This window comes from Bacillus rossius, chromosome 1, assembly GCF_032445375.1.
Source record: "Bacillus rossius redtenbacheri isolate Brsri chromosome 1, Brsri_v3, whole genome shotgun sequence".
Classification (NCBI taxonomy): Eukaryota; Metazoa; Arthropoda; class Insecta; order Phasmatodea; family Bacillidae; genus Bacillus; species Bacillus rossius.
In genome coordinates, this window is record NC_086330.1 from 370942715 (window position 1) to 370969801 (window position 27087).

General features: G+C 42.8%; 1 protein-coding gene across 1 annotated transcript; it reads left to right on the forward strand.

Moving 5' to 3' along the window:
• Positions 1–1825: 1825 nt before the first annotated feature.
• On the forward strand, positions 1826–26885 carry LOC134528670 (uncharacterized). Its single transcript, XM_063362447.1, has 5 exons — positions 1826–1945; positions 6157–6361; positions 13139–13356; positions 23259–23749; positions 24663–26885. Exons 1-5 carry the CDS (start codon positions 1826–1828, stop codon positions 25198–25200), a joined length of 1572 nt encoding a protein of 523 aa, XP_063218517.1. The 3' UTR covers positions 25201–26885.
• Positions 26886–27087: the final 202 nt, after the last annotated feature.

A 27087-nucleotide genomic window follows, 5' to 3' on the forward strand; every position in this document is an offset into this window, starting at 1 on the left:
TGGACACATCCCGTCTCTCCCGGAACCAGAGGTCGCCGTGTCTTTGTGCTACGAGCCACAGACACCAGCTGCTGGGCTCTATAGGGACGCCATCTTGCATCCAACAGATTTCCTGCCATAGTAACATTTTATTCCTTAAGTGGCCCGCCTCGTCAGGTGTGTATCTGTGCTAGCGAGGCGGGATGATAAGCGCGACTATCGCTGGTGCTTCTAGCGCGGTGTCTTCTCTGGACTGGCGCGCGGTCTTCTCGTCGTCACAGGATAGCTGTGAAATTTGAGAGGTGACCGTAACATTATATGTCCGACAAATGAAGATAATGCAAGTCCCTTATTTGCTTTCAAGAATCTGTACTGGTTGTTTTACACCTAAAAATTAACTCTGAAAACATGAGTTTTAGCTATTTTTAACTCTTCTAAAAATACAGTTTAAAAACCTAATCCGAAATTAAAAGTACTTTTAAGACCTCACCGAACTCTTAAATGCTTTTCGTAAGCAGACCCCAATTTGGGATACCTTGAGTAGTTTTGTAATCGCGTTTTTTTTCCTGAAGCTCTGCACACCGTGTGTGTGCCCGGGTAGGCGGAGCCCTTAACATCTAAACATTCCCGTCGTTAAAACAGAGATTACGCATTATGAGCTTTCAAAAACCTTAAACATCGTGTGTACAGACAGTAGATATTATTACAGTTGTAGTAATTTCCGAAAATTAATTCAACACTGAACGCCAATGACTTCACAGAGTTAACTATTTTTGTAGCAGCCAGTGCCTATTGGCTTCAGGCATTCCATTCAATTATATTCTAAGCTTAAACGAAGACAAATTTTTAAAAATCAGCCGTTACAATATTCTTATGGCTGAAACCACGTCGTTCAGGTATTATGGTTGCTATACGTTCCCCTGAGGCTGGGAGGACTCCAGTAGAAAAAAAATGTAGCTCTCGACCTTTCTTAGCTTTAGCCCTCCGGTGGTTTCTCATGACCTGTATTCCGAGGTGCTTAAGTTTTGAGTTATTTCGTACCAACTTATCAAGGGAGATTTATTTGACAACCCGGCTTTTTTGCAAGCCCCGGGGCCCCCAAAGGCGCCGGTGACCAGACGGTTGGCTGTGTCCAAAGGCCCTTGACCTTGACCTCATCAGCGCTGCTGGTGCCGCACGCCGACCTCCCACCTCGAAACACCCAGTGGACCCGTGGTCCGGTGGAGGCCCATCCAACCTCTCCTAGCTTACCAGTACGGGAAGCCTAAGATTTACATCAAGTTCTGTCCCTGCCCGAACACGCCCGAATATTCACCTTCGGCCAACCTCGGGTTTATTTATATATATTTATATTTCTCTGTTTATTTTAATGCAGCTATACTAACCTAACTAACCTTACATAGTGTTTTAAAGTGTTTCAATGTAGCTAACCTAACCGACCACTTTTAATATTTGAATTCATTTTTCCTGCGCAAAAATAAAACAAATCCCGAGGTTGGCTGAAGGTGAATATTTGGGCGTGTTCGGGCAGGGACAGAACTTGACGTACATCTTAGGCTTCCCTACCAGTACCAGGGTAGTACCAGGGTAGTACCAGAGCTATCTAAGGGGCTGCAGTAGAGTCGGCACTCGGTGCAAGAGCGTGAGGTCGTGCCCTGCCACTTCACACGTGGCGCTGGGACAACCTGTCTGTCGTCGGGACGGGCCACACCCGGGCGAGGGAGGGAGGGGAGGAGAAAGTGGCCGCCAGTCCGCCCTTGCCCCGCCCGCAGCGCTATGACCTCTGACCCGGCTCTTGGTGCCAACACCTCTGCTCTCCAGGAGCTGAGCTGCAGTCCCCTGTCACATGGCCATGTTCCCGCCGGTACATCTCTTCGCACTGTCCAGGTGCTTGCCGTTCGAGGTGTCGGATCTTCTTCCAGACACTAGTCTGCGTGGCAGAATATTCTACATGGTCGAGGAAAGGGTGCGTGGATGCATAATACACAACCTCTTCGCACCAATTGTGCTTCCTCGTGACACCAAAGGTTATAACCAGCAAGCTCTGTCTGGGAGTCTTCGGACCTCGACATCATCAGGGTGTTGGAAAGAGATATCCGGAGAGGTGCTAATAGCCACATCTGCAGGCAAACGGCAGCTTTGACGGACAACCAAAAAACTTTGGCTCACTGTGAAGCACCAATGGCTAGAGACCGGAAAAATTCGCGAATTCATTTCGCGATAGGCTAAAATACAAATAGTTATACCTCAGTGCTACCTCTGCTATTGGCTCACAACTCACCTGGAGGACTCTGGGCCAATGAGAAACTCCCGACCAAAGCTTTATCGAATCACAGGCTGCTACGATGGGACGTCTCACAAGACAGCAGCCAATGAGTGGGTGACATTTGACCGAGTGTACGTAGAACTATGGAGTTCATCCTACAGGTCATTGAACCCGCGAATTTTTCCGGTCCCTACCAATGGCGTGATGGCAATGTCTAGTCGGAGCCGGTGGAGTGTCCGAGGGGCTGCACCTGTGTGCCGGACCGCGCCGGTCACCTGTGCTGTCAGCTCTCGGGCTGACAGACCGTGTACACCGGGCCACGGCCCCCACAAGGGTGGTGCTGGGTGGACCCCTGAGTCCAGCCCTGTTTATTTTCATCTCAGCGTGTGAAATACATATACACACTCGCTGTGGTTATTTTAAAGTAAAATGATTTTATAAATAAAGCTTAGTTTGGACTTATAAAGTAGTAACCATAATTATACCCTGTATTTTCAGGTTAAATAACATTTCTAAAAATAGTTTAGGTGATAAATAACCATGCAATTATAATGAAGCGCGTGACTGTAAAATTGGAAAAAGGTGGGGGGGGGGGGGGCGTCTCCGATCCTGTGTCCAGGGCCAGTAGTCGAATGTGGGGGCCTTGACGCAAGGGCAGCAGTGCGGGGCGACCCTTGTTGATGCCGCGGTCCGGCGAGGACTGTCTGGCAGTTGGAGGCTCCGGTGCACGGGGGAGAAACTCTAATTACCGAGACTGAGACCTGGTTGTTTGAAGTAGCTATGGGACCGTCCGCTAGATGGTAGTTTTCATCATATATTGCTGACATAACTACATAATTCATTAGGAGAAGCAATGTATAAGCTATTAACAGGCAAACAAACCTGTGAAAATTCACTCTATTTAGGTAGCCACTAATTTTTGTGGTGTGTAATACAATGAGTTTTTGCACCTCCTACTCCTTTATTTATTACATGACGGTTTATTACAAAACAGCATTAAGTATTTTCGCATCGATTAAATTAGTTTTGCGCCGGCAAGGAGATAACTTAATATAATCCAAAAAAACCTATATCCCCGGCTCCCTCCCTTCACATCTGCCCACCTCCCTGGGCGACGCCGCGGATGTTGGAGGGGCCGCATCTCCACAAGATAGCACTGCGGGACAAAACATCAACACCGCCGCTCATTCCCACATGTACCGCTGACCATGAGCCCCGGCCACCGATCTTCTGACCAGAACCGAGCCAAACGTGTCTGGCCACACAACCACCTCATCACCATCATCACCACCAACAGAATCAACGTCACCATGCACAAATAACCGGCCCCCAAGGACTCGATTGTTGGGAGGGGCCTAGTGCCGTGTAAAGTGTAATTGTATCATGTACAGTGGCGTAGCCAGGATTTGTGTATGGGGGGTGTTAAAAAGCATGGTCCCCCTCCGTATTAAAGCGGGCGGTCCGGGGGTCCTCCCCGGGGAAAATTTTGATTTTAAGGTGTAAAATAGTGCTATTTTAGCAGTTTTCGGTTCTTAAATTTAAATATTTTAATGGTAAAATTTTTATTAATTTTGATATGAAATTTGTTTGAGTGATGAATAAGAAATAAATTAAAGATTTGGTGCTAAGGGGGGTGTTTGAACCCCTAAACCCCCCCCCCCTGGCTACGCCCCTGATCATGTACTGTATTCTGTAAATTTGTATCATATTTCCCCCTCCATTAACTTGTACACCTTGCAAGCTCGAATAAAGTTGAGATAATTTTTGGCGGGGTGGACCCCCTGGGGGGGGGGGGTGTCCCACATTAAAAAAAAAGTATGAGAACCTCTATTCCTTTTTTTTATTTGCTGGTAATTATGGGCCCGCCCAACAGATAGCGACACATGGTTTCAGTTTCCACTGTAAGAGTCGCACTTGTTTATTTCCCTCCTTGTTCTGTGGTCCGGTGACTCGGAACTGTTGGACGCGGTGTGCGACACAGCTCCGGCGCCAGCAGAGCCCGGGTTGTCTGTGCAGTCCCAGAGTCGGGATAAGCGCTCTCAGGGTGAGAACTCCTGAGAGTCGGCCACAGGTTGGCCTGATTAGGTTAAGGCCCCCGCCTACACTGGCACACACACGGTGTATATAGAACTGTGTTGTGAGTTTAATTTGTGGCACTTGTACCGGGCCAAGTAATAGACACAGTTTAAATCACCCGCGCCCCAGCTTTTTACAGTTGGCACCATGGTGGAACTGCATGTGTTGGCGTCCATAAACCGTGAGAGTGGCATCCCTGCAGTGAGAAATAAAAAAACAGTCTTCGTTTCGATTGCCATGATGGCGGTAGGTCGCAATGGTGCGGTCTGATGCTATCGTGTAATTTATGTTGCATCGTCGGTTAAAAACATCTCGATACAGTACACATATGTTTGTCAAAATTAACACGGTGCGCAGAGCTTCAGGAAAAACAACGCGGTTTCAAAACTACTCGAGATATCCCGATTGGGGGTCTGCTCACGGAAAGCCTTTGAGAGTTCGCTGAGGGCCGAAAAGTACTTTTGATTTCGGATTAAGCTTTTAAACTGTATTTTTTTAAGAATTAAAATGGCTAAAACGCATGTTTTCAGAGTAATTTTCAGGCGTAAAAACAACCGGTACAGATTCTTGAAAACACTTAAGGGACTTGCATTACACTTTTATCTTCATTTCTCGGCCGTCACCGCTCAAATTTCACAGTAATCCTGTGACGACGAGAATACTGTGCGCCAGCTCAGAGCAGACACCGCGATAGAAGCACCAGCGAGCGTCGCGCTTATCATCCCGCCTCACTGACACACATACACCCCTGACGAGGCGGGCCCCTTAAGGGGAAGTGGGTGGCAGTGATGCTGGGATAGGTTGCTTCAGCCTCTCTCTGTAGCTGCTCACCAAGTTGCGACGAAACGGCTTATCCATTCCCCTGCGGCTCTAGGTATCTCCAATCCCTCGCGGGAGCAGTTGCCGTCTAGTCCAGCAGGTTCAACAACAATTACTGCATTTTACAGAATGACCGTTCAGCTTTCCAACAGCATTTAGCTTTCTCCAACATACTTCAGTATACTTTCATTGTCACTTTAGCAAAGAACCAATACCTGCACGTAGCGCTAGTAGTTTTCACATACGAGCTTGATTTTTGTGAGTGTTCAATTTACTGAAAAAACTTAGCGTGAATGTGTTAAATATATGAAAGAAAGAAATAATAATATTTTTGATAGTATCGCCGAATGTTTTATATCATATTGTATTTAATATTCAGCCAAAAATTCGTAAAGTAATAGGTGCACAATCCAGTTATATGTTAAACTTACTCAGTTTTGGTATACCTATGTTATTAAGTAAGCTATTACCGTGAATAAACTAATTCATGTTATTTTTATGTATCAGGACGGTCATAAAAAATAAGTCTCGTTTTTAGACTACATATTCACTAAAGGTGGCTCTAAAATACAATCTTATGCGCACAAATGTCAGGTATATTTTCGTTACTTTGCAGAAACAGTAAAATGTTTTGGTAGGGTGTAAATGTATCCGAAACGCTGCGTGCCGTAGTGTTATGAAAAGAGACCGGAAAATTCGCGGATTCATTCAGCAATAGGCTAAAATTCAAATAAGTATAAATTTTAGATGATTTTGCTATTGGCTTACTGTTCATCTGGACGAATCTCAACCAATTATAAACCCTCAACCAAAGAAGGATCAAATCACAGACTAAACCAGCTGAGATGACTCACAAGTCAGCAGCCAATGAACTGGCGTTATTTGCCCAAGTGTACAAGGAAATGTGCAGTCTATCTTGAAGGCCGTCGAAACCGCGAATTTTTCCGGTCCCTAGTTATGAAACCATTCCGGCGTGTATAGTGGTAGTGGGAGTGTCAGGTAGCGCTGATTGGCAGGCGCGGCAGTCGGTGCTGCGGGCAGTTGCGTGTGCTGGGACGCGTCTGCGCCTGCGCAACAGTTACCGCATCTCGCTTTCTAGCGCGCGGCGCGTGACCGCGGAGCAGACAGCGCAGACAGCGCAGGCTGTGCCACGCTGTGCTCAGGCCGACCTTCACCTGGCCGACCTGGCCTGGAGGGGGTCGCGACCTCACAGGCTGCCTGGTCGGAGCGCAACTTGAGCTTGGCGCTGGACTTCGAACTGTTAGAAACTAAAATATTTTAACGTAAGAAAATTGTGTTTTGAAAATTAATTTTCAATTCTTTAAACACCAAAAAAAAAAAATTGGCTGTCTGTAAAGTTGGTTTACGGACTATAGTTTAACATGACAACGTCATAAAAAACATTGATGAAATGATTGCATACTTTTATGAATAAAATTGAATAATTTTTATTGAATTTTCACTATTTTGTATGGATACAAAGAAGGAGTAAAATGAAATCTACAATTTAATTAATAAATTTACTTTTATTTGCACTCATTAATTCAAATACGTTTATACTTTAACAATCAGATTATTTTAACTATAACCTTTATACATGTTTGCTATTTAACTTCTTCCAATCTGTATTTTTCTGTTAAGGATAGGACGATGATAGGAAAAGTAGAAAACGAATGGTAGTGTGTTTCAAGTTTAATGTGCTTCGAAGAAGTCAAATCCATGGTTGTTCCAATCGAGTGGAAGAGAGATAGATGCGGCGCAAACGTACAATGAGCGTAACGGGCCACAGCGTAACGGGACAATGTGCGTAACGGAACACTTTTTCTTGCGTGAAGCCGGCTTTCATCGATTAATTAGACGTTTGTCACGTCAAAAGAAAATTTATGCCGCGTTGCATACAAATGTGTGTATTGGTCTGGTTTCCTAATGGTAAGCCTACACACGTAAGTGCTACAGCGAACATATAAAAGTATTTGAAGTTGTATCAACTCGCCATGTGCAGTGACAAGACCTCACGACGAGGCCGGTGGAACGAGAAATGCCGGGACTCGAGGAAGCTCCGGGTTCAACGAAGCTCTATAAAAATGCACAATGATATTTTTTTTTTTTGACGTGACAACGTCTAATAAATCGATGAACGCCGGCTGCACGCACGTAAAAGTGACCCGTTTGGCACATTTTCCCGTTACGCTGTGTCCCGTTACGCTCATTGTACGCTTGCTCCGCATCTATCTCTCTTCAACATCGATTTGACTTTTTCGAGGCACATTAAACTTGAAACACTCCTATTCGTTTCCTACTTTTCCTATCATCGTCCTATCCTTAACAGAATAACACAGATTTGAAAAAGTTAAATAGCAAACATGTATAAAATTTATAGTTAAAATAATCTGTTCGTTAAAGTAATAAACATATTTGAATTAATGAGTGCAAATAAAAGTAAATTTATCAATTAAATTGTAGATTTCATTTATTTCACTCCTTCTTTGTATCCACACAAAATAGTGATAATTCAACAAAAATTATTCAATTTTAATCATAAAAGTATGCAATCATGTCATGAGTTTTTTGTTATGACGTTGTCACGTTAAACTATCTTCCGTGAACCGACTTTACAGACAACCAATTACTAGAAAAAAGAATTACATATCCGGAGCATGCAATTCTTCCGCTGTTTGCAGATCAACAGTGAGATACGGCGCTGTTTGCTGTCCTGACTCGAGCACCGAAGCCCTGGAGAGTGGAGCCCCCAGCGGCCAGGCGGGTCCCGTGGCAGCGCGTTAAGGTCTGAGGACCGGGGACATACGCAATTGCTATGCACATGTATGCCTGTAGAAGAAAACTAAAAAAAAAAAACCACAAATGACAAAAACACAAATTAAGCAAAAAAAAAAATTGCTGCTGTCAGGATATAAACACCACACAATATTGCATAGCAATGGCGTATGTCCAAAAGCTTACATCAAGTTACACCCGAACAATTCACCTTCGGCCAACTTCGGGATTTGTTTTATTTTTTTGCGCAGGTAAAATTAATTCAAATATTAAAAGTGGTCGGTTAGGTTAGCTACATTAAAACCCTTTAAAACACTATGGACGGTTAGTTAGGTTAGTATAGCTACATTAAAATGAACACAGAAATATATATATAAACCCGAGGTTGGCCCGGAGGTGAATTGTTCGGGTGTAATCGGGCAGGGACGGAACTTGATGGACATCTCAGGCTTCCCGTCTGAAGACAGGCCTGCCACCCCCTCCTAGCACAGCAGCGGGACTGGGGAGGGGGTCAGTCCGCGGGAAGAGCCCTGTCAGAGGTCGCCAGACCGCCGGGTGCTCGTGGCCTGAGTCGAGGTCAGCTGGCGGCTGGAAAGCGGCGGTGCGCGGACTCGCGGCCGAAATGTCAGCGCTCGAGCGGGTCCGGCGTGAAAGCCGCGTGTTGCGACCCGCTCTGCTCTCGCATCCCTCGCGCACTCCCTCCCTCGCGCCCTAGCTCCATCGCACCCTCGCTCCCTCGCTCACTTGCTTCCAAGAAACCTCGAACCTATGCCAGCCGAGCAGCTCTGCACCCTCGCACACTCCCTCCCTCGCACACTACCTCCCTCGCACACTCCCTTCCTCGCACACTCGCTCCCTCACACCCTCGCACCCTACACTGAGAGAAATGTTTGTTTGCCTCAACAAAATCTTCGTTTATATATATGGCGAAATAAATATATTTCGTCAATTCAAACAAATATTTTGTAGTAGGAATGATACTGTCGACCCAACCAAAATGAATTGGCCAACTCAAATGAATATTTGGTTAGGTGTACACAAATTATTTTTGTTACTTACCGGAGTTTGGTTAAGCTTACAAAATATTTTGTTCCGCCAAGTAAATATTCATACCGCTTGCAACGCAACAGGTGATGTTTTTCTACGTTCACTCAGAATCACATGAAGTTGTTCACCAATACTGTCTACGGATAAACAACGGCAGAAGGATACGTATCCATTGGAACTACTTTTGAGAACTGTCAAATTTAGACAATATAAATGTCGTAAACTACATACAAACAGCTGTGGGAGTTTTTAAGGAATAACCTTAGATACGATGTGTTCTTCAATTATGTGTGTCACTTTTATTAATTTCATGACACCAATATTATTTTTTTTATTTTAATGAGTTAACCTTTTAAAATTTGTTAGTTCTAACAAATTTTTTTGTGATCAAATTTTAAAAATACAATAAGATTATTCAAATTGTATATTCTCCACTCCTCCGTATGCCACGGCGGGCGTTATCCTGTGCAACTTCCCTCACACACGATTTTGTTTTATTCAAACTTACCTTTTTATCTGTGTAGTACCCTATCTCCCTCGCTCACTTGCTCCCAAGCACCCTCGAACCTTTACCAGCCGAGCAGGCCTGCACCCTCGCGCACTACCTCCCTCGCACCCTCGCACCCTCGCACCCTCGCACCCTCGCACCCTCGCACCCTCGCCGCACAGCCACTCTGACAAGCTGCTCCCAACCGCGCAGTCTCATTCCCAGACTGGAAGCTGCGCGCTGTCTTGATTACTAACATATCGATGTTGCCTTCCGTGGTACAAATGGTTGTCATGGATGATATGATACCTACATTTACGGTTGTTTGTTTAAATAGCTGCGTGTGTTATCAGTAGGGACCGGATAAATTCTCGGTTTCAATAGCCTTCAGGATAGACTGCACATTCCCCCTGTACACTTGGGCAAATGATGCCAGTTCATTGGCTGCTGACTTGTGAGTCGTCTCAGCTGGTTTGTTTGTGATTCGATCCTTCTTTGGTTGAGGGGTTTATAATTGGTTGATATTTGTACAGATGAACAGTAAGCCAATAGCAAAATTATCTAAAAGGTATATGTATTTGACTTCTAGCCTATCGCCGAATGAATCCGCGAATTTTTCCGGTCTCTAGTTATCAGTATACAAGGTAATTCGAGATGAAGTGGAATCAACGAAGGAGCCGATGCACAGAATACTTGGCACTGTTGCCAGACCGACATGATTAGTTGCGTTCCGGTAATTTATCGTATTGCTTATTAATGGAGACCGGAAAAATTCGCACTTTCGATGACCTCTAGGATAGACTCCACAACCCCCTACATACTCAGGCAAATGCCATCTGCTCATTGGCTACTGACTTGTGACACCAGTCAACTGGTACACTTGCGATTCGATACTTTTTTGGTTGAAGGTGTTCCATTGGCTCAAAGTACTTCAGATAAACTGTAAGCCAATTACAGAAGCAATATAAAGGTACAGTTGTTTGGATTCTAGCATATCGTGAAATGAATACGCGAATTTTTCCGGTCTCTACTTATCAACATTAACCGTTTTAATGTGCGCACCGTTGTGAATCAAAAGGTTTTAAGTTTTAAATTTAAAAAAAAATCTGTTTTAAGACTAAAAAATAGTTCTATTGACAGTATCATACCAGGTAGTCATTATAAAATTACTAATTCAATACTTTACGCTAATTATTAGACACAATAATCTATTTGTAGTAGCATGTCGTCATTTGTTTCAGGCATTACATTTAATCATGTACTGTGCTCACACAGAGCCAAAATGTCAATAATAAATTGTAAAAAATTGTTTTTTGACAAAGGCGTTTGAAACCAATATGGCCACTTCGGTCTTGTCTTCCAATAAGTAAAAATTAAAATATTTGTTTTCGACGAAATACAACAATATGATTCATTACTTTGAAAATTCTCAGTTAAAATTTACATTTACAGCAAACAATAATTCAGAATTTTTTTTACAAAAAAACGTTTTATAAGTAATTTTTCTGAAACACTACAAAGCTGTGTCTTAAACTTTAGTGCCTATATATGGCAAGAGCGCGCACCAAAACAAGGACACAGAGCTAGTGGCAGTAATTGTGTAATGTAAAGAGAGATTTAATAATGTCCATTGCACTGTTAAAAATTTACTCCTGGTTACAGGGAGCTACATACATTTACGGAAACCGAGTTCACTTACTTTAAACATACGTCCAGAATAATATTCTTGGTGTATTAACAATATATTCATAAACTGGTTAAATTTACATTTAGAACACTCTTCTTTTGTCGACGTGTGAGTTTAGCTTTGTTTATAACGAAGCATACAACTCGGAAATCGAAATACTGCGTAGTTTCTACAAAGATTCAGTTATTTGAATTTACGAAGAAGTCTTCATTTATTTGAGTCAAATACTTCGTTGAAAATTTCGTCAACTAACTGTAATTTTTTTGCAGTGTGCGCTGCACGTTGCAAAGTGAGCTGAGACGCGCTATAGTTGCTAGGACCGGCGCGCAGTTCACACGAGTGCGGCGAACATCTGCTGTGAAGGCTGGTGGCATTGCAGTGACCTCAGTTATCAGCTCCTCCGTCTATGTCTTTTCGTAACCAATCACTCTGTATATGTAACCGACTAATAGCGTTCACATACAAGCTTCATTCAAATACTCTTACATATATTCTTATCATTAACAGTTTTCATTCTAATGATGAAACTCAAGATTCAAATAAAATTTCTCTATAATTATAAAAGAGTTTCGCGGAGATGAACAGGCATAATTAAGTGAAGTTTGGTCCATAGAATCTCCATAAAGGAGCCGCATGAGACAAATTTTGTTTACCAAAATTATATTTAGTTTCTTTTTATTAATTTTTTTTACAATATTCCCCTCTCACTAATCTATGCAAATAACACATAAACAGTTATTTTTTACTTAAAAAAAATGAAAGTGTTAGACATTCTAAGCCATAGAGGTTTTTTCCCAATTTCTGTTACAGTTGTGAGATTAAAATTACAACAATTTTCTCGTTTACATTTTGTTCCATTCTTTACTACAATCACGTGACATAAAATGCCGTTCCGATTGTATCTCAATACTTCCCCTGTGCTTTTTCGAGTTAACTATTAAGGAGTTCTTTGTTTATTAAAATTAAAAGTTATTAATATTCAAACTTACAAAACTGTAATAATCCGATATGACGCCTTTGCTTTTTTTATTTCTTCCCGTTAATCGTGGTTATAACAGGAATTTGTTTTTGTTTCAAAAGTGATTGGTTTCACTGTGGAAGGTAGAGAAGCCTAAGATGTCCATCAAGTTCTGTCCCTGCCCGAACACGCCCGAATATTCACCTTCGGCCAACCTCGGGATTTGTTTCATTTTTGCGCAGGAAAAATGAATTCAAATGTTAAAAGTGGTCGGTTAGGTTAGCCACATTAAAACAATTTAAATCACTATGGACGGTTCGTTAGGTTAGTATGGCTACATTAAAAATAACAGAGAAATAATATAAATATATATAAATAAACCCGAGGTTGGCCGAAGGTGAATATTCGGGCGTGTTCGGGCAGGGACAGAACTTGATGTACATCTTAGGCTTCCCTGTGGAAGGCAAGGAGCAGGGCCGGTCCCGCCCAGGGAGGCACGCACTTGGACCACTACACCGCCCCTGTACACCTGCAGACGTCACACAGTTGTAGCTCGTCTCTAACTTGCACTCTGATGGACACGTCAGTGTGTTGACCGATTGAAGGGTCGCTCAGGCATCGCCGCATTCAGACTCCCGAGTCTTGCGCTCTGTGGCAAACAAGGTCAACCATCCGCGAGAAGGGAAGAAGAATTTTTTCTTTGTTGTAGCTCTGTTAAGGTTTCTCTGACGTCATTTGGCACACTTCAATGTTATTTTCTGCGAGTTAATAATGGTCGACGCAAGTAAACGTGGTACTCGTAGGCTCAGGGAAATGTCCTTGCATTCACTGATATCCGTGGATAACTTGTAACCAAGTTGAAGGAGAAGCGTGTGGACAGTGTAAAAGACTTGAGCAGTAAGAGGCAGTGTCCTGAGTGTTTTATCTAAGCTAAAAACATAAGTCGCAATGCGCCGTCATGTAGAGAAGGTCTCGTGCCGAAACTCAATTCCAAGATGTTTGCACCGAGAGAGTGCACGTGTTCATGATCGTGCTGGTGAACAGCAGCCACGGGGGTGAAGGCAGTGAGGGGGAAGCAGCAGCGGGGCGGGGGAAAGTGCCGTGTGCGGCCCGTGGGTAGTGCTGGAGGGGGGAGGGGTGTTCCCCCGGTCCCTCCCTGCTTGCCGGGGCCCGGTCTATATATTCCCCGACGAGTTCTGCGCCGTGCACTCGCTCCAGCCTCCAGCCAGCCTCCAGCCGGCCTCCAGCAGTCCTCCGACATGGTGGGTACACCTCTCCACGCCGTGTACCTCCAGGCGGGGCCACTGTCCTGGAGACAAGTGTTCCGTGGTTTGCCACGAGGGCATGTTTCCCCGTGGCGCCCGGCAGAGCGCTGCTGTGGCGTGAGGGTCGCTTGCGGGGAGCTGCACTCCGCTGCACTCTTCTGCACTCTGCTGCACTCTGCGCGGATCCAACTGGCTCGTTTGGGGTGACGGAGGGACCCTAAACATGAACTTTCATATTTTTTTTTTACATTTGGAGGGTTTATTTACGTTAATCGAAATACTTAAAATTATGGGTTAAACGTTTCTTCAATGAAAAGTTTTATTTACGTTGAATAAATCATTTACAATTATGGGTTAAACGTTTCTTCAATGAAAAGTTTTACGCAAGTACTAAAGTTTTGTTTACGTTGATTAAATTACCTAAAATTATGGGTTAAACTTTTCTTTAAAGAAAAGTGCTACCCAAGTACTGAAGTTCAGTATTTGAGGGTATAAATGTAATAAGTACTTCATGGTCGATCTGTGACCTGCTTGATCGATGTCTTGTTCGCAACTGCGTCCTTGTCTCCGGGTACGCCCCTCCTGGAATGGCCTGGAGTCTCCCGTGGCTGACGGCAGGCTGAGTGGCGCCACTGACATTGTCGGCGGCCCGCCTTCCAGGTTCTTTCCTGACTTTGAGCGGGTTTGCGCTTTGCGCGTTCGCGCAACTGTTTTGATTCGCGTTTAGCACAAATATCCCACGATGTGCTGTAAAATGTTGAATCCCTCACGTTAGAACGAGATCTTAAACTTAGATTTCGCGTGTTGCATTTCGTACAGTAAACATGAGTTATGTGCAGTTATTACCAGCCATTTTTTTTTCAAGAAGCCGTTGGAAGTTCAATTTGTTTATTTATGATGTGTTTTGTGGACCCGTGTGTCATTATAAACCTCAAAAACCGTATAAAATAGATGAACATGCAAACACACAGGGGAAAAAATGCCCAAATCTGCAGATGTCAAAAAAATTTTAAAAATGGAAAATGCAGTGGAAGTAATTAAACAAAACAATGTCACAGCACAAACAAACACAGTGGTCTGGCAATGAGACAGTTGCGACAAGAACAGTGAATACAGCGCAGGACAACACAGGACAGTTCCCAAACCGTTGTAACTTTTGTGTTCGTTTGTGTTGTCCTCGTCGTGTAGTCACAATATTATTTTTTTTTAAATTTTATTGCTGGGTTATCTTGTGCGTGCTGTTCTTATTATCAGCTTTGGGGTCCTCTATTTGTCACCGTGTTATCAAAAATAGTTGTTTCTATGCATTCACTGTTCTTGTCTCAAATATCTCGTTTTTGTCAGACCACTGTATCCTTATGTTTTGTAATAATGTTTTGACAATTCCTTCCACAAAATATTCTGTGCTGTCAAATTTTCATTTTTTTTGAAAACATAAATGATTTTGGCTTATTTTCTGTGTGTTCCCATATTCAGTTTTTTTTTTTTTTTTTTTTTTTTTTTTAGGTTTCTTATGAGATACATTTTATTCAGTAATGGCAAATGTCCAAAACATATCGTAAATCGATCTTTCCCATTGCAAGAATAATTCCTATAAAGTGTCTTTTTTATTTTTAAATAATTTTACCAAAGATTTACAGTTTTATAAACAATTGGTTGTCTGTAAAGTCGGTTTACGGACGATAGTATAACGTGACAACGTCATAACAAAACATTGATGAAAAGATTGCATACTTTTATGAATAAAATTGAATCATTTTTATTGAATAATCGCTATTTTGTATGGATACAAAGAAGGAGTAAAATGAAATCTACTATTTAATTGATAAATTTACTTTTATTTGCACTCATTAATTCAAATATGTTTATTACTTTAGCGAAGAGATTATTTTAACTATAACTTTTATACATGTTTGCTATTTAACTTCTTCCAATCTGTGTTGTTCTGTTAAGGATAGGACGATGATAGGAAAAGTAGGAAACGAATGGGAGTGTTTCAATTTTAATGTGCCTCGAAAAAGTCAAAACGATGGTTGTTCCAATCGAGTGGAAGAGAGATAGATGCGGCGCAAGCGTACAATGAGCGTAACGGGACAATGAGTCATCCTTTTTTCGTGCGTGCAGCCGGCGTTCATCGTATTTAGACGTTGTCACGTCAAAAAAATGAAGCTTCGGTATGTGGTAGGGAATTCAAGCTCGTTGCCTTGACGCGAGATTGCAGTCATCGCGGAGTTGACGCCACATTGCGTAACACATCCTCCCGCCGACAGCAGGGGCCGTCTCCCATCCGGCACTCGGCGGCGGTTTCACGTCAGGAATTCCCCCGTCGCCCCGGAGCTGTGCTGCCACGTCCTGTCGTGTGGCCGTGTGGCTGTGGCCGTGTGGCCGTGTGGCCGTCTAAGCGACACCTGTGCCTCGCCCGAGCTGGCGTGTCGTGTCTAGCAGCAGTTGTGGACGCGAACTGTGAGATCACCAAACAGTTTAAACTTATAACTGAACAGTTGCCCCCTCATGAGTTTTTATCATCTGCAGGAAGAGAACGAGATAAAGGTTTGAGGAACCCTCTCTTCACTGATAATGTTTGCAGGCTTTCACGCCCATGGTCTGAAGTAGCTTGGCTTCTGGGTTGTAGCCGTGTCCTTGGCGAATAATTCACCGACATTTCGGTCGACATTGCAGTCGCCATCATCGGGGAGCAGATGATGGCGACTGCAATGTCGAACGAAATGTCGGTGAACTGTTTGCCAAGGACACGGCTACAACCCAGAACCCTCTCTCTAATGGTTCCTCAAACCTTTATCTTGTTCTCTTCCCGCAGATGTTAGAAACTCATAAGGGACAACTGTTCAGTTTTTCTGTTTAAACTGTTTAGTGATCTCAAAGACCAGTTCGAGCCCTACTGCTGCGACATAACTCGCTAGTTAAGACGAGGCACAGGTGTGGCTCAGACGGCCACAGCCACACAGCCACACGGCCACACGGCCACACGACAGGACGTGGCAGCACAGCTCCGGGGCGACGGGGGAATTCCTGACGATCTTAAATATTTCATATTTGGCCATTTTATTGGTCACAGAATATTTAACTATGAGTTAAAATTATATACAATAAAGCCAATTGTTTTGTGTAATTAACTAAGAAAACGTACAAAGTTACTCATAGGCTTCTTAAGCCGTTCCTTTGAGATAGTCAAATAAGCGTAGAGCAGCTCTGTGTAGATATCACTATATGAGGAATGTTCCTGTGGTTTTATATTATGCTATAATTTTTTTTAGTAAAGTGGTTTGTCTATGAGAGTCTGAAACTTTATTGATAACATGTGCACGATGAGGTATATTATCGTTTGGCTAAGCGGGCCGGGCTACTGAACCCGTGTGATTGGTCGGCAAATAGCTATGCGCTGTGGACGTGCGCCAATCAGAGCAGAGGCCGTCATGGGACCTTACGGCCGGCATTCTCACGGTCCCCTCCCACATTATGCGCCCTATCAGGGTAGGGTGGGAGTAACATTCCAGTTATTTTATGATACATTCCAGAGCTTATTAATTAAAACAGAACTGTTAGGGATCACTCCCTGTTGTTTGATAGGGAGGGTGTTAGAGCTTCAGCCATGACCAGAGGCTAGGGCTACCCAGCATAGTCATCGCCTCAGCCCCTTTATCGCACTCAGCTGACCAGACAGTTGGCTGAGTCCTGAGCACTAAGACTTATGTATCAGCACTGCTGGTGCTTACCCCGATCTCCCACATCACACTGAGACCCCGTGGTCCGGTGGAGTCAGGGTGTCCACAGTTAGTACTTTCCTACTAGATCTAGCACTTTTATAATTTTTTTAGTGGTCTAGTACATTTACGTTCAGATCTAGTACTGTTTTCTTTAATATAATAATATTACAGTAACTCCAATATGTTTTATTATTAAGCGTAATTATTTTTAAAACATGGAATGTATGCGTGTGTGGTGTGATATTTAAGTTCGAGCATTGCAATGTCATAATAACTTCCTAAATTTGTTAAAACCATAACAAATTATAATTTAGTACTTTTTTGACGTGAAAACGTCTAATAAATCGATGAACGCCGGCTGCACGCACGAAAAATTGTCCCGTTACGCACATTGTCCCGTTACGCTGTGTCCCGTTACGCTCATTGTACGCTTGCGCCGCATTTATCTCTCTTCCTATCGATTGGAACAACCATCGATTTGACTTTTTCGAGGCACATTAAACTTGAAACACTCCCATTCATTTCCTACTTTTCCTATCATCGTCCTATCCTTAACAGAATATTACAGATTGGAAGAAGTTAAATAGCAAACATGTATAAAAGTTATAGTTAAAATAATCTATTCGTTAAAGTAATAAACATTTGAATTAATGAGTGCAAATAAAAGTAAATTTATCAATTAAATTGTAGATTTCATTTCACTCCTTCTTTGTATCCATACAAAAGAGTGATAATTTAATAAAAATGATTCCATTTTATTCATAAAAGTATGCAATCATTTGATCAATGTTTTGTTATGACTTTGTCACGTTAAACTATTGTCCGTAAACCGACATTACAGACAACCAATTTTATTTTTCAAATCTAGTACATTTTTCTCGCCTAAGTTGGTACGAAATATTTTTTTCCCCTTGTGGACACCCTGGTGGAGGTTCTATCCAAAGACTCGAACCAGCGGCGACACTAGCGCCGCAGCTTCTCGCGGCAGTTACCGGAGTCACACCTCGCGCTCTGCGGGGAGAGAAAGCTTTGCGGCGCCTCGCTCCCGGATAACTTTCCACCATCGCGATGTTCAATTAAGGCTTGATATCTGCGGAACGCGGTTCAAAACCATCCTCGATTATTCACACACACACACGAGCCACAACTTTTACATTCACTCCCATGTTCCCTCACCAAGTTCTGTCTTTGCGAACACTCGTATACTGAGTAGTATTTTTTATTTATTCAAACGGTCGATTCCTTTAAAAACCACACATTGATAAATAAATACAAACTGAATTGAATAATCATAATGAGCTATAATCACAACCTCAATAATACCTTTAATTTATTAGCCAGGAAAATTGCGTTGGATCAAAGATGGCGTAAAAAATATTTAACATTTTGTTGGGTTTATAAAGCATTTTCATCCCGGCGCTATAATTTAAGTAATTTTCAAACTTAAAGTTGCAGTCCAATATATATATATATATTAAAACCAAATTAACCTGAAACATTTTAAATCACATATTACAACATTAAGTATATGTATAATTGTTTTTGCTTGAACTACTGAAATCAATCTGAAAATACTTCCTACAAAAAAACCTTAACCTTATTGAGTTAATTCAATAGTGAAGATTTAACAGTAAAAATTCATCGCGAATTTTGTTTATTTTTCATGGCATAGAATATATGCAGACTAACAATTTCTTGTCTCTCTACTGTATGATGTACGGTGCGCTATCTCTACATTTCAATGTTAACTAAGAATCGTCAAAATGGTATGCGTATTTTTTTAAGTTGTCAATATTTATTTTTATGATTATAAACAATAACATAAACTATTGAAAGCTATTATTTTGGCACACCAACAAGCTTAGCACATCCCCAAAAGTTTGCGAAAGTTAATATATACAGATGAAACACGTAGTACCACCATATTTTCGAGAAATTTGAAGTTTCCACTGATAAAAACACAATGTTTACACATTTCCGTTCCAGTCTACTTCCGTTTCGTTCATGAAATTACTCCCACCAAATGCCGTATACCGAGATTTAAGATGTTTGCACATCAAAAATTAGCACTCGAGGTAACTTACTTTAGTGAAATGTTATTTTATGACAAACGAGAGCTGAAGCGTGTCATACATGTAGCGAGGGTTTGAGAGATCTGACTGGCTGCAGCGGGTGTGTGTGAAGTAGCGCCTGCGCTTCTAGCTGATATGCAATTTGCACAGCAAGACTGTCACGCGTATTGCCTGCCCGGAGTGGCGTAGGGGCATCGCAGTCCACTCCAGGCAGTGCTGTTGGTTACTAGTGCTTCTCAGGGACTTCCAGACCCTAGCGCGTGTCTGGATGCAACAGTTTCTGCTAGCATGAAGCATTTTACGAGTTAAAGTACTTAACATCCACAGGATACGCTGCACGTATCTTCCTTACAATTTAACAAAACAATATAGTCCTTACTATACATGTAATCATTTAATAAAAGCAAAGAAAATACGTTAACATGTTTTCTTGTTCAGCTTGTGGTGTTATTTAACTGACATTTTTAATTGTCAAATTGAAGGCTGAGAAATGTATTTTCTTACTTTAAAACAGTAACTAAACACAATGCACTATAACTTTTAACACATAACAATATAATTTTAAAGTTTAAATTTTACTGTCAGACAACGTACAGCTGAAACCGATGGACCTTGAGATTTTAAATAAAAATTCCTTGCGTACCCTAAGGGTGTACTGAGAAAGAATTTTACAAAAATTAATTCCCAAGAGGGGTTACGGGGGTGGTGTTAAAGATCAAAATGTCTCTTTCTCCAATGCTATTTTTATTGTTGGTGCTTTCTTCGCCTTTATGCCAACTACTATTACATTTTTGATGCCTTTTTCTTCCCCTGGCGTTGGTTTTTAAATTTTAATACTTTGTTTACTTCCAGATCTTAATCAGCTATGAAGGGAGTTACGGGAGCGTTAAATATCAACATTACGCGTATGTCAAGTATATTTTCTACAGACTTTAAACTTGGCAGTGATTCTCTTTCTATTACATAGTCATCTACTGAAAGCGGGATTTTTCTCAAATCAGCCACCAAAACTGGTTGTAGGGGGCGTTAAAAATCGGAATTTCGCGTTTTTCAAGTATATGTACTACTTTGAAACTCAGCATTGATGTTTCTTATGTTACATAGTCATCATCTGAGAACAAGGTTTCCCGAAAATTATCTCCTAAGAAACTTTTAGCTCTGTAAACGCCGGGTACTTCAGCTAGTTAGAAATAAATGTGTAAATAAACCGTTCTGAAATAAAGCTTACTTGACAAAAAGATTTTTATGTACTATATTACAAATCGGACCCCTGGTTATTCATAAGAAATGCACAACAGAAACGTCTTAAATATTGGCCTTGTTCCAAAATGAGACGGATAATATCGACGGTTATTACTGAAATGATTTCTTAAGTAATTTTCTAGTATAGTATGTTTCACCTCATAGATCACACGTCGAAGATCGTTCTTCATGACCCTAAAGACGTCCCAAAGTTAAATAAGTCTGCGAACATGCGTTTGTCAGTAAATCATAAATTCTTTGAAAATAGGCTGTTATCTCACTCTGGATGTTTGCGCTCGCCATGTTAGACACGTTGCAGCAGCACTTAATATAACTTAGGGGTCTAAGTTCAAATATGTTAGCCAGTAAATTAGTACTAACGTATTTTACAATGCCATTCGAACATCCAGGTTCTTGGATTCATTTCTCCTCACAGTCCATTCTCCAAAGAACCAAAGTATAAAAATTTAACATGTTTCAACTAACAACTTCTTTACTCTGCTAGATACAAAACCAACAGATAGTTAAAAGTAAAACTAATAGGGAACAAAACCTGTTTGAAAAAATGACTTAACTCAGCCAATAAGAAACAAATCATAATCAAAATGTAACAAAAGTATTAAATAAATATTCCATAAACGCACTTACAGATCAAATTGTCTTACAGTTACATTTCCTTGTGGTTCAAAATTTTGCATTGGTTCTGTAATTGTATAATATAAAAATAAATTATTATGTTTAAGGCCTTTAGTCCAGCACTCTCTGGACCAAAGCCTTGCTGGACTATCACTTGTCACTGTAGTTTTAACCGACTTACCAGAGAAATACGACGCTATAGAAATAAAAAAAAATACAGATGAGCGTTGATCATCTTCGAAATTTCATTACGAAAATTTACCCGTGAAACGTGAAATGGAGCCCTCTAGAGAAAAGGACACACCACACTGCAGTGGGAACCGACAGTAAGAATAAACGGGGCAGGAGGGAGGGTGCAACTCTGTGCACACACTCGATGAGGATGGGAAGCCTTCTTTTCACAGACGAGAGAGCCAAAAGCCCGATCGTGCATCTTCGGGTGTTTTTTTTTTTTTGTTCATTGCAACTCATGATAACTAATGGTCAATTAGGTTAGGTTAGCTACATTATAAATACTTTAAAACATTGTGGACGGTTGATTTGGTTACGATAGCTACATTAAAGATACTGTGAAATCATGTAAACGGTTTCCTAGCCCTGGATAGCTACATATTAAAAAGTTATTTGCTAAGCAACCATAAAATGATTTTACAGTATTTTTAATGTAGCTATACTTACCTTATATAACCAACCATCCACAATGTTTTAAAGTATTTATAATTTTGCTAACCTATCCTAATCGACCGCAAAATTTAATGCCACGCCGGTTTATACAATGAGATAGAACGGAAAAAAAAAGTGAGCATGAACTTCGGGTAATTTTGGGTGTGGCTCTCTCGTCTGTGAAATGAAGGCTTCCCGATGAGGATGCCACTCACTCGTGTGACGTCACTCCGAGCGACCTGGAAGCCAAGGTCAAGGTCACAGCCGGAGTCCACCCGAAATAAAAAATCAACGCGAGAGGCCTGATTGATGCCGGATTACGGATTATGCCGGACCGTATAATGGTTCATTAGTAATGTAATTAGTAATTCGCGTGGTTCAATGACCTGTAGTATGAACTCCATAGTTCTACGTACACTCGGTCAAATGTTACACACTTATTGGCTGCTGTCTTGTGAGTCGTCCCAACGTAGCAGCCTGTGATTCGATAAAGCTTTGGTCGGGTGTTTCTCATTGGCCCAGAGTCCTCCAGGTGAGTTGTGAGCCAATAGCAGAGGCAGCACTTAGGTAAAACTATTCGTATTTTAGCCTATCGTGAAATGAATTCGCGTATTTTTCCGGTCTCTAGTAATGATCTACCTTAGTAATGAATTCGTCGTAACAAAAGACAGTTTCAACAGAAACGAATTACATGAAAGTCCGTGTGGTGTCTATAGGTACAACTCGTGTTGATGATTTACTAACTTTCTTTTCTCTGAACTGCCCACACGAGCGCTTTTTTTGCATTGATCACGTGACACTTCCGCCGCTCTGATGAAAGTCTCAGAGCTGACCGCTTCCAGGGCGGCACTTTCACTGCCGGTGAAAGGAAGGGAGTGCTCTAAGACTCGTCCGCGCGAAATGAGTAATAGAGTTGATTGGCCATCACCCAGTTTCTCATCATGACCGGGCTCGCTCTAACTCCTCAGAGTCCGCAGCATCTCTGCAGAGGAGTTTCAAATATACCGCTGCGGCACTTGTATCACGATCATTATACGATTGCGCCGCATCTATCTCGCTTCCACTCGATTGGAACAACCATCTATTTGAGTTTTTCGAGGCACATTAAACTTGAAAAACTCCCATTCGTTTCCTACTTTTCCTATCTTCATCCTATCCTTAACAGAATAACACAGATTGCAAGAAGTTAAATAGCAAACATTTATAAAAATTATAGTATAAATAATCTCTTCGTTAAAGTAATAAACATATTTGAATTAATGAGTGCAAAAAAAGAGTAAATTTATCAATCAAATTGTAGATTTCATTTCACTCCTTCTTTGTATCCATACAAAATAGTGATAATTCATTGAAAATGATTCAATTTTATTCATAAAAGTATGCAATAATTTCATCAATGTTTTGTTATGACGTTGTCACGTAAAATTATCGTCCGTAAACCGACTTTACAGACAACCAATTTTTTTTTACAGCAAGTGGAACAGACAACTCATTGAGACCAGAGTGTCGACTCTTGAGGCTACGTCTGTTGGGCAGTGCTGAGGGAGGGTTGTGGTTGCAGGCGTGGGTGCATGCAGCGCTGGTGACAGCGACCTTGCTGGCGACGGGCTGGGCCGCCGACAAGCAGATCAAACTGGAGGACATCGAGCGGGACAACCTGAAGAGCTCCAAGGAGCAGGTGAAGCCCCAGCAGTTCCAGCAGCCCCAGCCCCAGCCCGAGGCGCAGCAGTACCTGCAGCTGTCCCCGGCGCAGCTGCAGCAGCTGCAGCAGCAGGCCTACCTGCAGGTGCTGCCTCCCGGAGGGCAGTTCGCCTACTACCCGTCGCTGCCCGCCTTCCCGGGCAACCAGGTGCAGGCGGCCTACGTGAGCCCCGAGCAGGCGCAGGCCCTGGCGGCGCAGTACCAGCAGGCGCTGCCGCCCGCCGCCTACCTGGCGGGGCTGGGCAACCAGCAGTACGTGCCCGCGGCGCTCGCCGGGCAGCCTACCCTCCAGGCGCGGCCCCAGGACCTCAGGCTGCAGCAGGAGCAGGCGGTCCTCCCGCAGGCCCCCAGGTGCGTCCTGTAGCTCCTCCCTGCTGCGTCCTGCGACTCGGAGGTTAATCATTGTCATTGCTCACGGCTGATTAACTTGCGGTAGTTATCATCATGAATTATCACGTGTTCGCTTCCATTGGTTCATGTTTGCAAAAATAACTTGCCAAAATCAGACTTCAGCTTCAATAGATTAATCTCAGTCAGGACTGACACGAGCCATTGTCGTCCTGTAGCTCCTCCCTGTTGCGTCCTGCGAAACCTCGGAGGAATCCATCACTCGGAAGATAATCATTGTCATTTCTCACGGCTGATAAACTTGTGGTAGTTATTAACATGAATTATCACGTGTTTGCTTCCATTGGTTCACGTTTGCAAAGTAACTTGCCACCATCAGACTTGAGCTTCATTAGATTGATCTCAGTCAGGACTGGCACAGGCGGTATTGCATGACAACACTTATGCTTTGATCAGAATCACCAGGTATACCAGAGGCCAGGCACCTGTCTTTCCCCCTTCCTGTCATGTTAAACCAGATCCCATGTGTAGAGACCGGAAAAATTCGCGCTTTCGATGACCTCTAGGGTAGACTCCACAACCCCATACCTACACATGCAAATGCCACCTGCTCATTGGCTATTGACTCGTGACACCTGTCAACTGGGACGCTTGCGATTCGATACTTTTTTGGTTGAAGGTTTTTCATTGGCTTAAAGTCCTTCATATAAATTGTGAGTCAATCACAGAAGCAATCAAAGGTACAGTTGTTTCGATTCTAGGATATCGTGAAATGAATACGCGAATTTTTCCGGTCTCTACCCATGTGTGATTCTCCATCATGGTCTCTTTTTATTTCATGGTATCTCCAGGTTTCTCTCACGACATTTACTCCGTCGCTCACCAGACTATATTTGCTGTGTTCCAATGTTGTCAGGTACGTGCAACAAGAGGTGCCGGCGCAACAGTACCTCCAGTATCTGCAGCAGCAGCAGCTACAGCAGCAGCAACTGCAGCAGCAACAGCAACAACTACAGCAGCAACAGCAGCAGCAGGCCTCCCTCCAGCAGTTCCAGAGCCCTGGAGTCTCCAGGGAGCCGCACAGCCTGCAGTCGCGCCCCGAGGCCCCGGAGCCCACGGTGCAGTACAGCTCCGGAGAGGTGTACAGCACCATCCCCTACTCCAGCAAGCAGGACTACAGCGTGCAGCTGACCAGCTCCCCCCGCCAGCAGCAGCAGCAGCAGTACATCCTGCAGCAGCAGTTCCAGCAGGGCCCGCCCAGGCCCTACAACCCCTACAACGCGCTCCTGCACCCCCAGCAGCAGAAGACACTGTTCGCGGCGGGCGCCAAGTCGACCGTGTCGCCGCCTGTCAAGTCCCAGCAGGGAGGCTTCATACCCAGTGCGAGCATTGCCCACCCCGGTCAGGGCTTCAGCTTCAGCAACTACAGGAGAGGTCCCCCTGGAAGCTTCTGATCTCCACGGTCCACACTCACTTCATCTCTCATTGCTCGGGTCCTCTGCCGCTCTCTGTGTGGGCACATGGACCTCTAGTGCATTCTTCAGCTTCAGCAACTACAGGAGTGGTCCCCCTGGTAGCTTCTGATCTCCACGGTCCACTTACTTCATCTCTCATTGCTCGGGTCCTCTGCCGCTCTCTGTGGGGACACATGGACCTCTAGTGCATTCTTCAGCTTCAGCAACTACAGGAGAGTTCCCCTGGTAGTTTCTGATCTCCACGGTCCACTCACTTCATCTCTCATTGCTCGGGTCCTCTGCCGCTCTCTGTGGGGACACATGGACCTCTAGTGCATTCTTCAGCTTCAGCAACTACAGGAGAGTTCCCCCTGGTAGCTTCTGATCTCCACGGTCCACTCACTTCATCTCTCATTGCTCGGGTCCTCTGCCGCTCTCTGTGTGGGAACATGGACTTCTAGTGCATTCTTCAGCTTCAGGAACTACAGGAGAGTTCCCCCTGGTAGCTTCTGATCTCCACGGTCCACTCACTTCATTTCTCATTGCTCGGGTCCTCTGCCGCTCTCTGTGTGGGAACATGGACTTCTAGTGCATTCTTCAGCTTCAGCAACTACAGGAAAGGTCCCCTTGTAGCTTCTGATCACTAAATTCTACTCATTTCTGTGTCTATGCTCGCTTAATAAATGAACATGCTTTTCTAATAAGTCATCAGCTCTAGTTGCACTTTTCTTAATTATATATATATATATATATATATATATATATAATTGGTTTTCCTTTTATGTTCTGTGGACCTTATGCTTACCACTTTCTGCTTTCTTCTCAGTTTCAATTCACTCTAATTCTGCGCTAGCCCGTATTTTTGAACTTGAACTTAACTGCATTTTAAAGCTCCAGCCACTTTGGATATGTCCTTCTAGAGTCTTCTTATCATTAAAATTCTATTAATTTCATATCTTATATCGCTGATGTCCTTTACAGCTTTCTGTAGGTTTACGTATAGTATATGCCCATTGGCAAATAAAACTTTCTTTCATATCCGTGTAGTTCCCTCTCAGCGGTGCAAGGAATGCTGGGTACCCTCTTCTGCTGAAAACATACTGAGCTTTTCTACTTGCGACAAAACTATTACATGATTTATAATTGTAATTGTTGAGAGACCAGCCAATATCCTATTCATATCATAATCTCAGTATTGAAGTAAGGGAATGCTGTAACTGAAATGTTGATTACTAAATTTAAATTTCATGTGCATCAAATACCTCTTCTCTTTACTTTTCTTTCCATTTCATCTACATATTTAGAGACAAATCTGATTATAAAGCCATTTATCTTTGTATTTGAGCGTGTAAAAGCTTGTATCATGTAACATGAACATTTTTTTTCATTGAATTGATTGTAGATAAATTATTGTATCGAATGCCAACTAGAAAATAACTCGCAATTTGGGCCTCATTTTATAGTGTCTCATATGACAGTGGTTTTTAAAAATAGTTTAAATATAGAGACTTTGCTACTTATGTATGTGCTGTGATTATAAGATGTACGTGTGAAGACTGTCGTGCATTTAAACACTCGTAGGCTAGTAGGCAGTTGTAGTTTGCCAATTATGTGCGCAAAACAGCACTGTCGAAAAATTTATATGTATTTTTACTGTTGTAATAAATATTTTTTTTAAAAACTCATTGTTCAAAACTGTTTTCGAAGTTCGGTGAGTCAGTGGCATCCTAATGCAGCACTCTCTAATGAAACAGATCCCGCACGGCGTGGCGCCTGGTGGCTATGCAACCTATGATGGCCAGATGTCTACCTTGCAGCCGTGCGACAAGGCACTGTCGTGAGATGCGTTCACTCAGAAGCGCCTCTTATAAAACCTGCAGTTGACAA

Coding starts and splice junctions, on each gene's coding strand:
- LOC134528670 (XM_063362447.1), top strand. CDS start 1,826: ATGGCCATGTTCCCGCCGGTACATCTCTTCGCACTGTCCAGGTGCTTG. Junction 1,946..6,156: donor TCTACATGGTCGAGGAAAGG/GTGCGTGGATGC, acceptor GCTGATTGGCAG/GCGCGGCAGTCGGTGCTGCG. Junction 13,357..23,258: donor TCCAGCAGTCCTCCGACATG/GTGGGTACACCT, acceptor TTGTGGTTGCAG/GCGTGGGTGCATGCAGCGCT.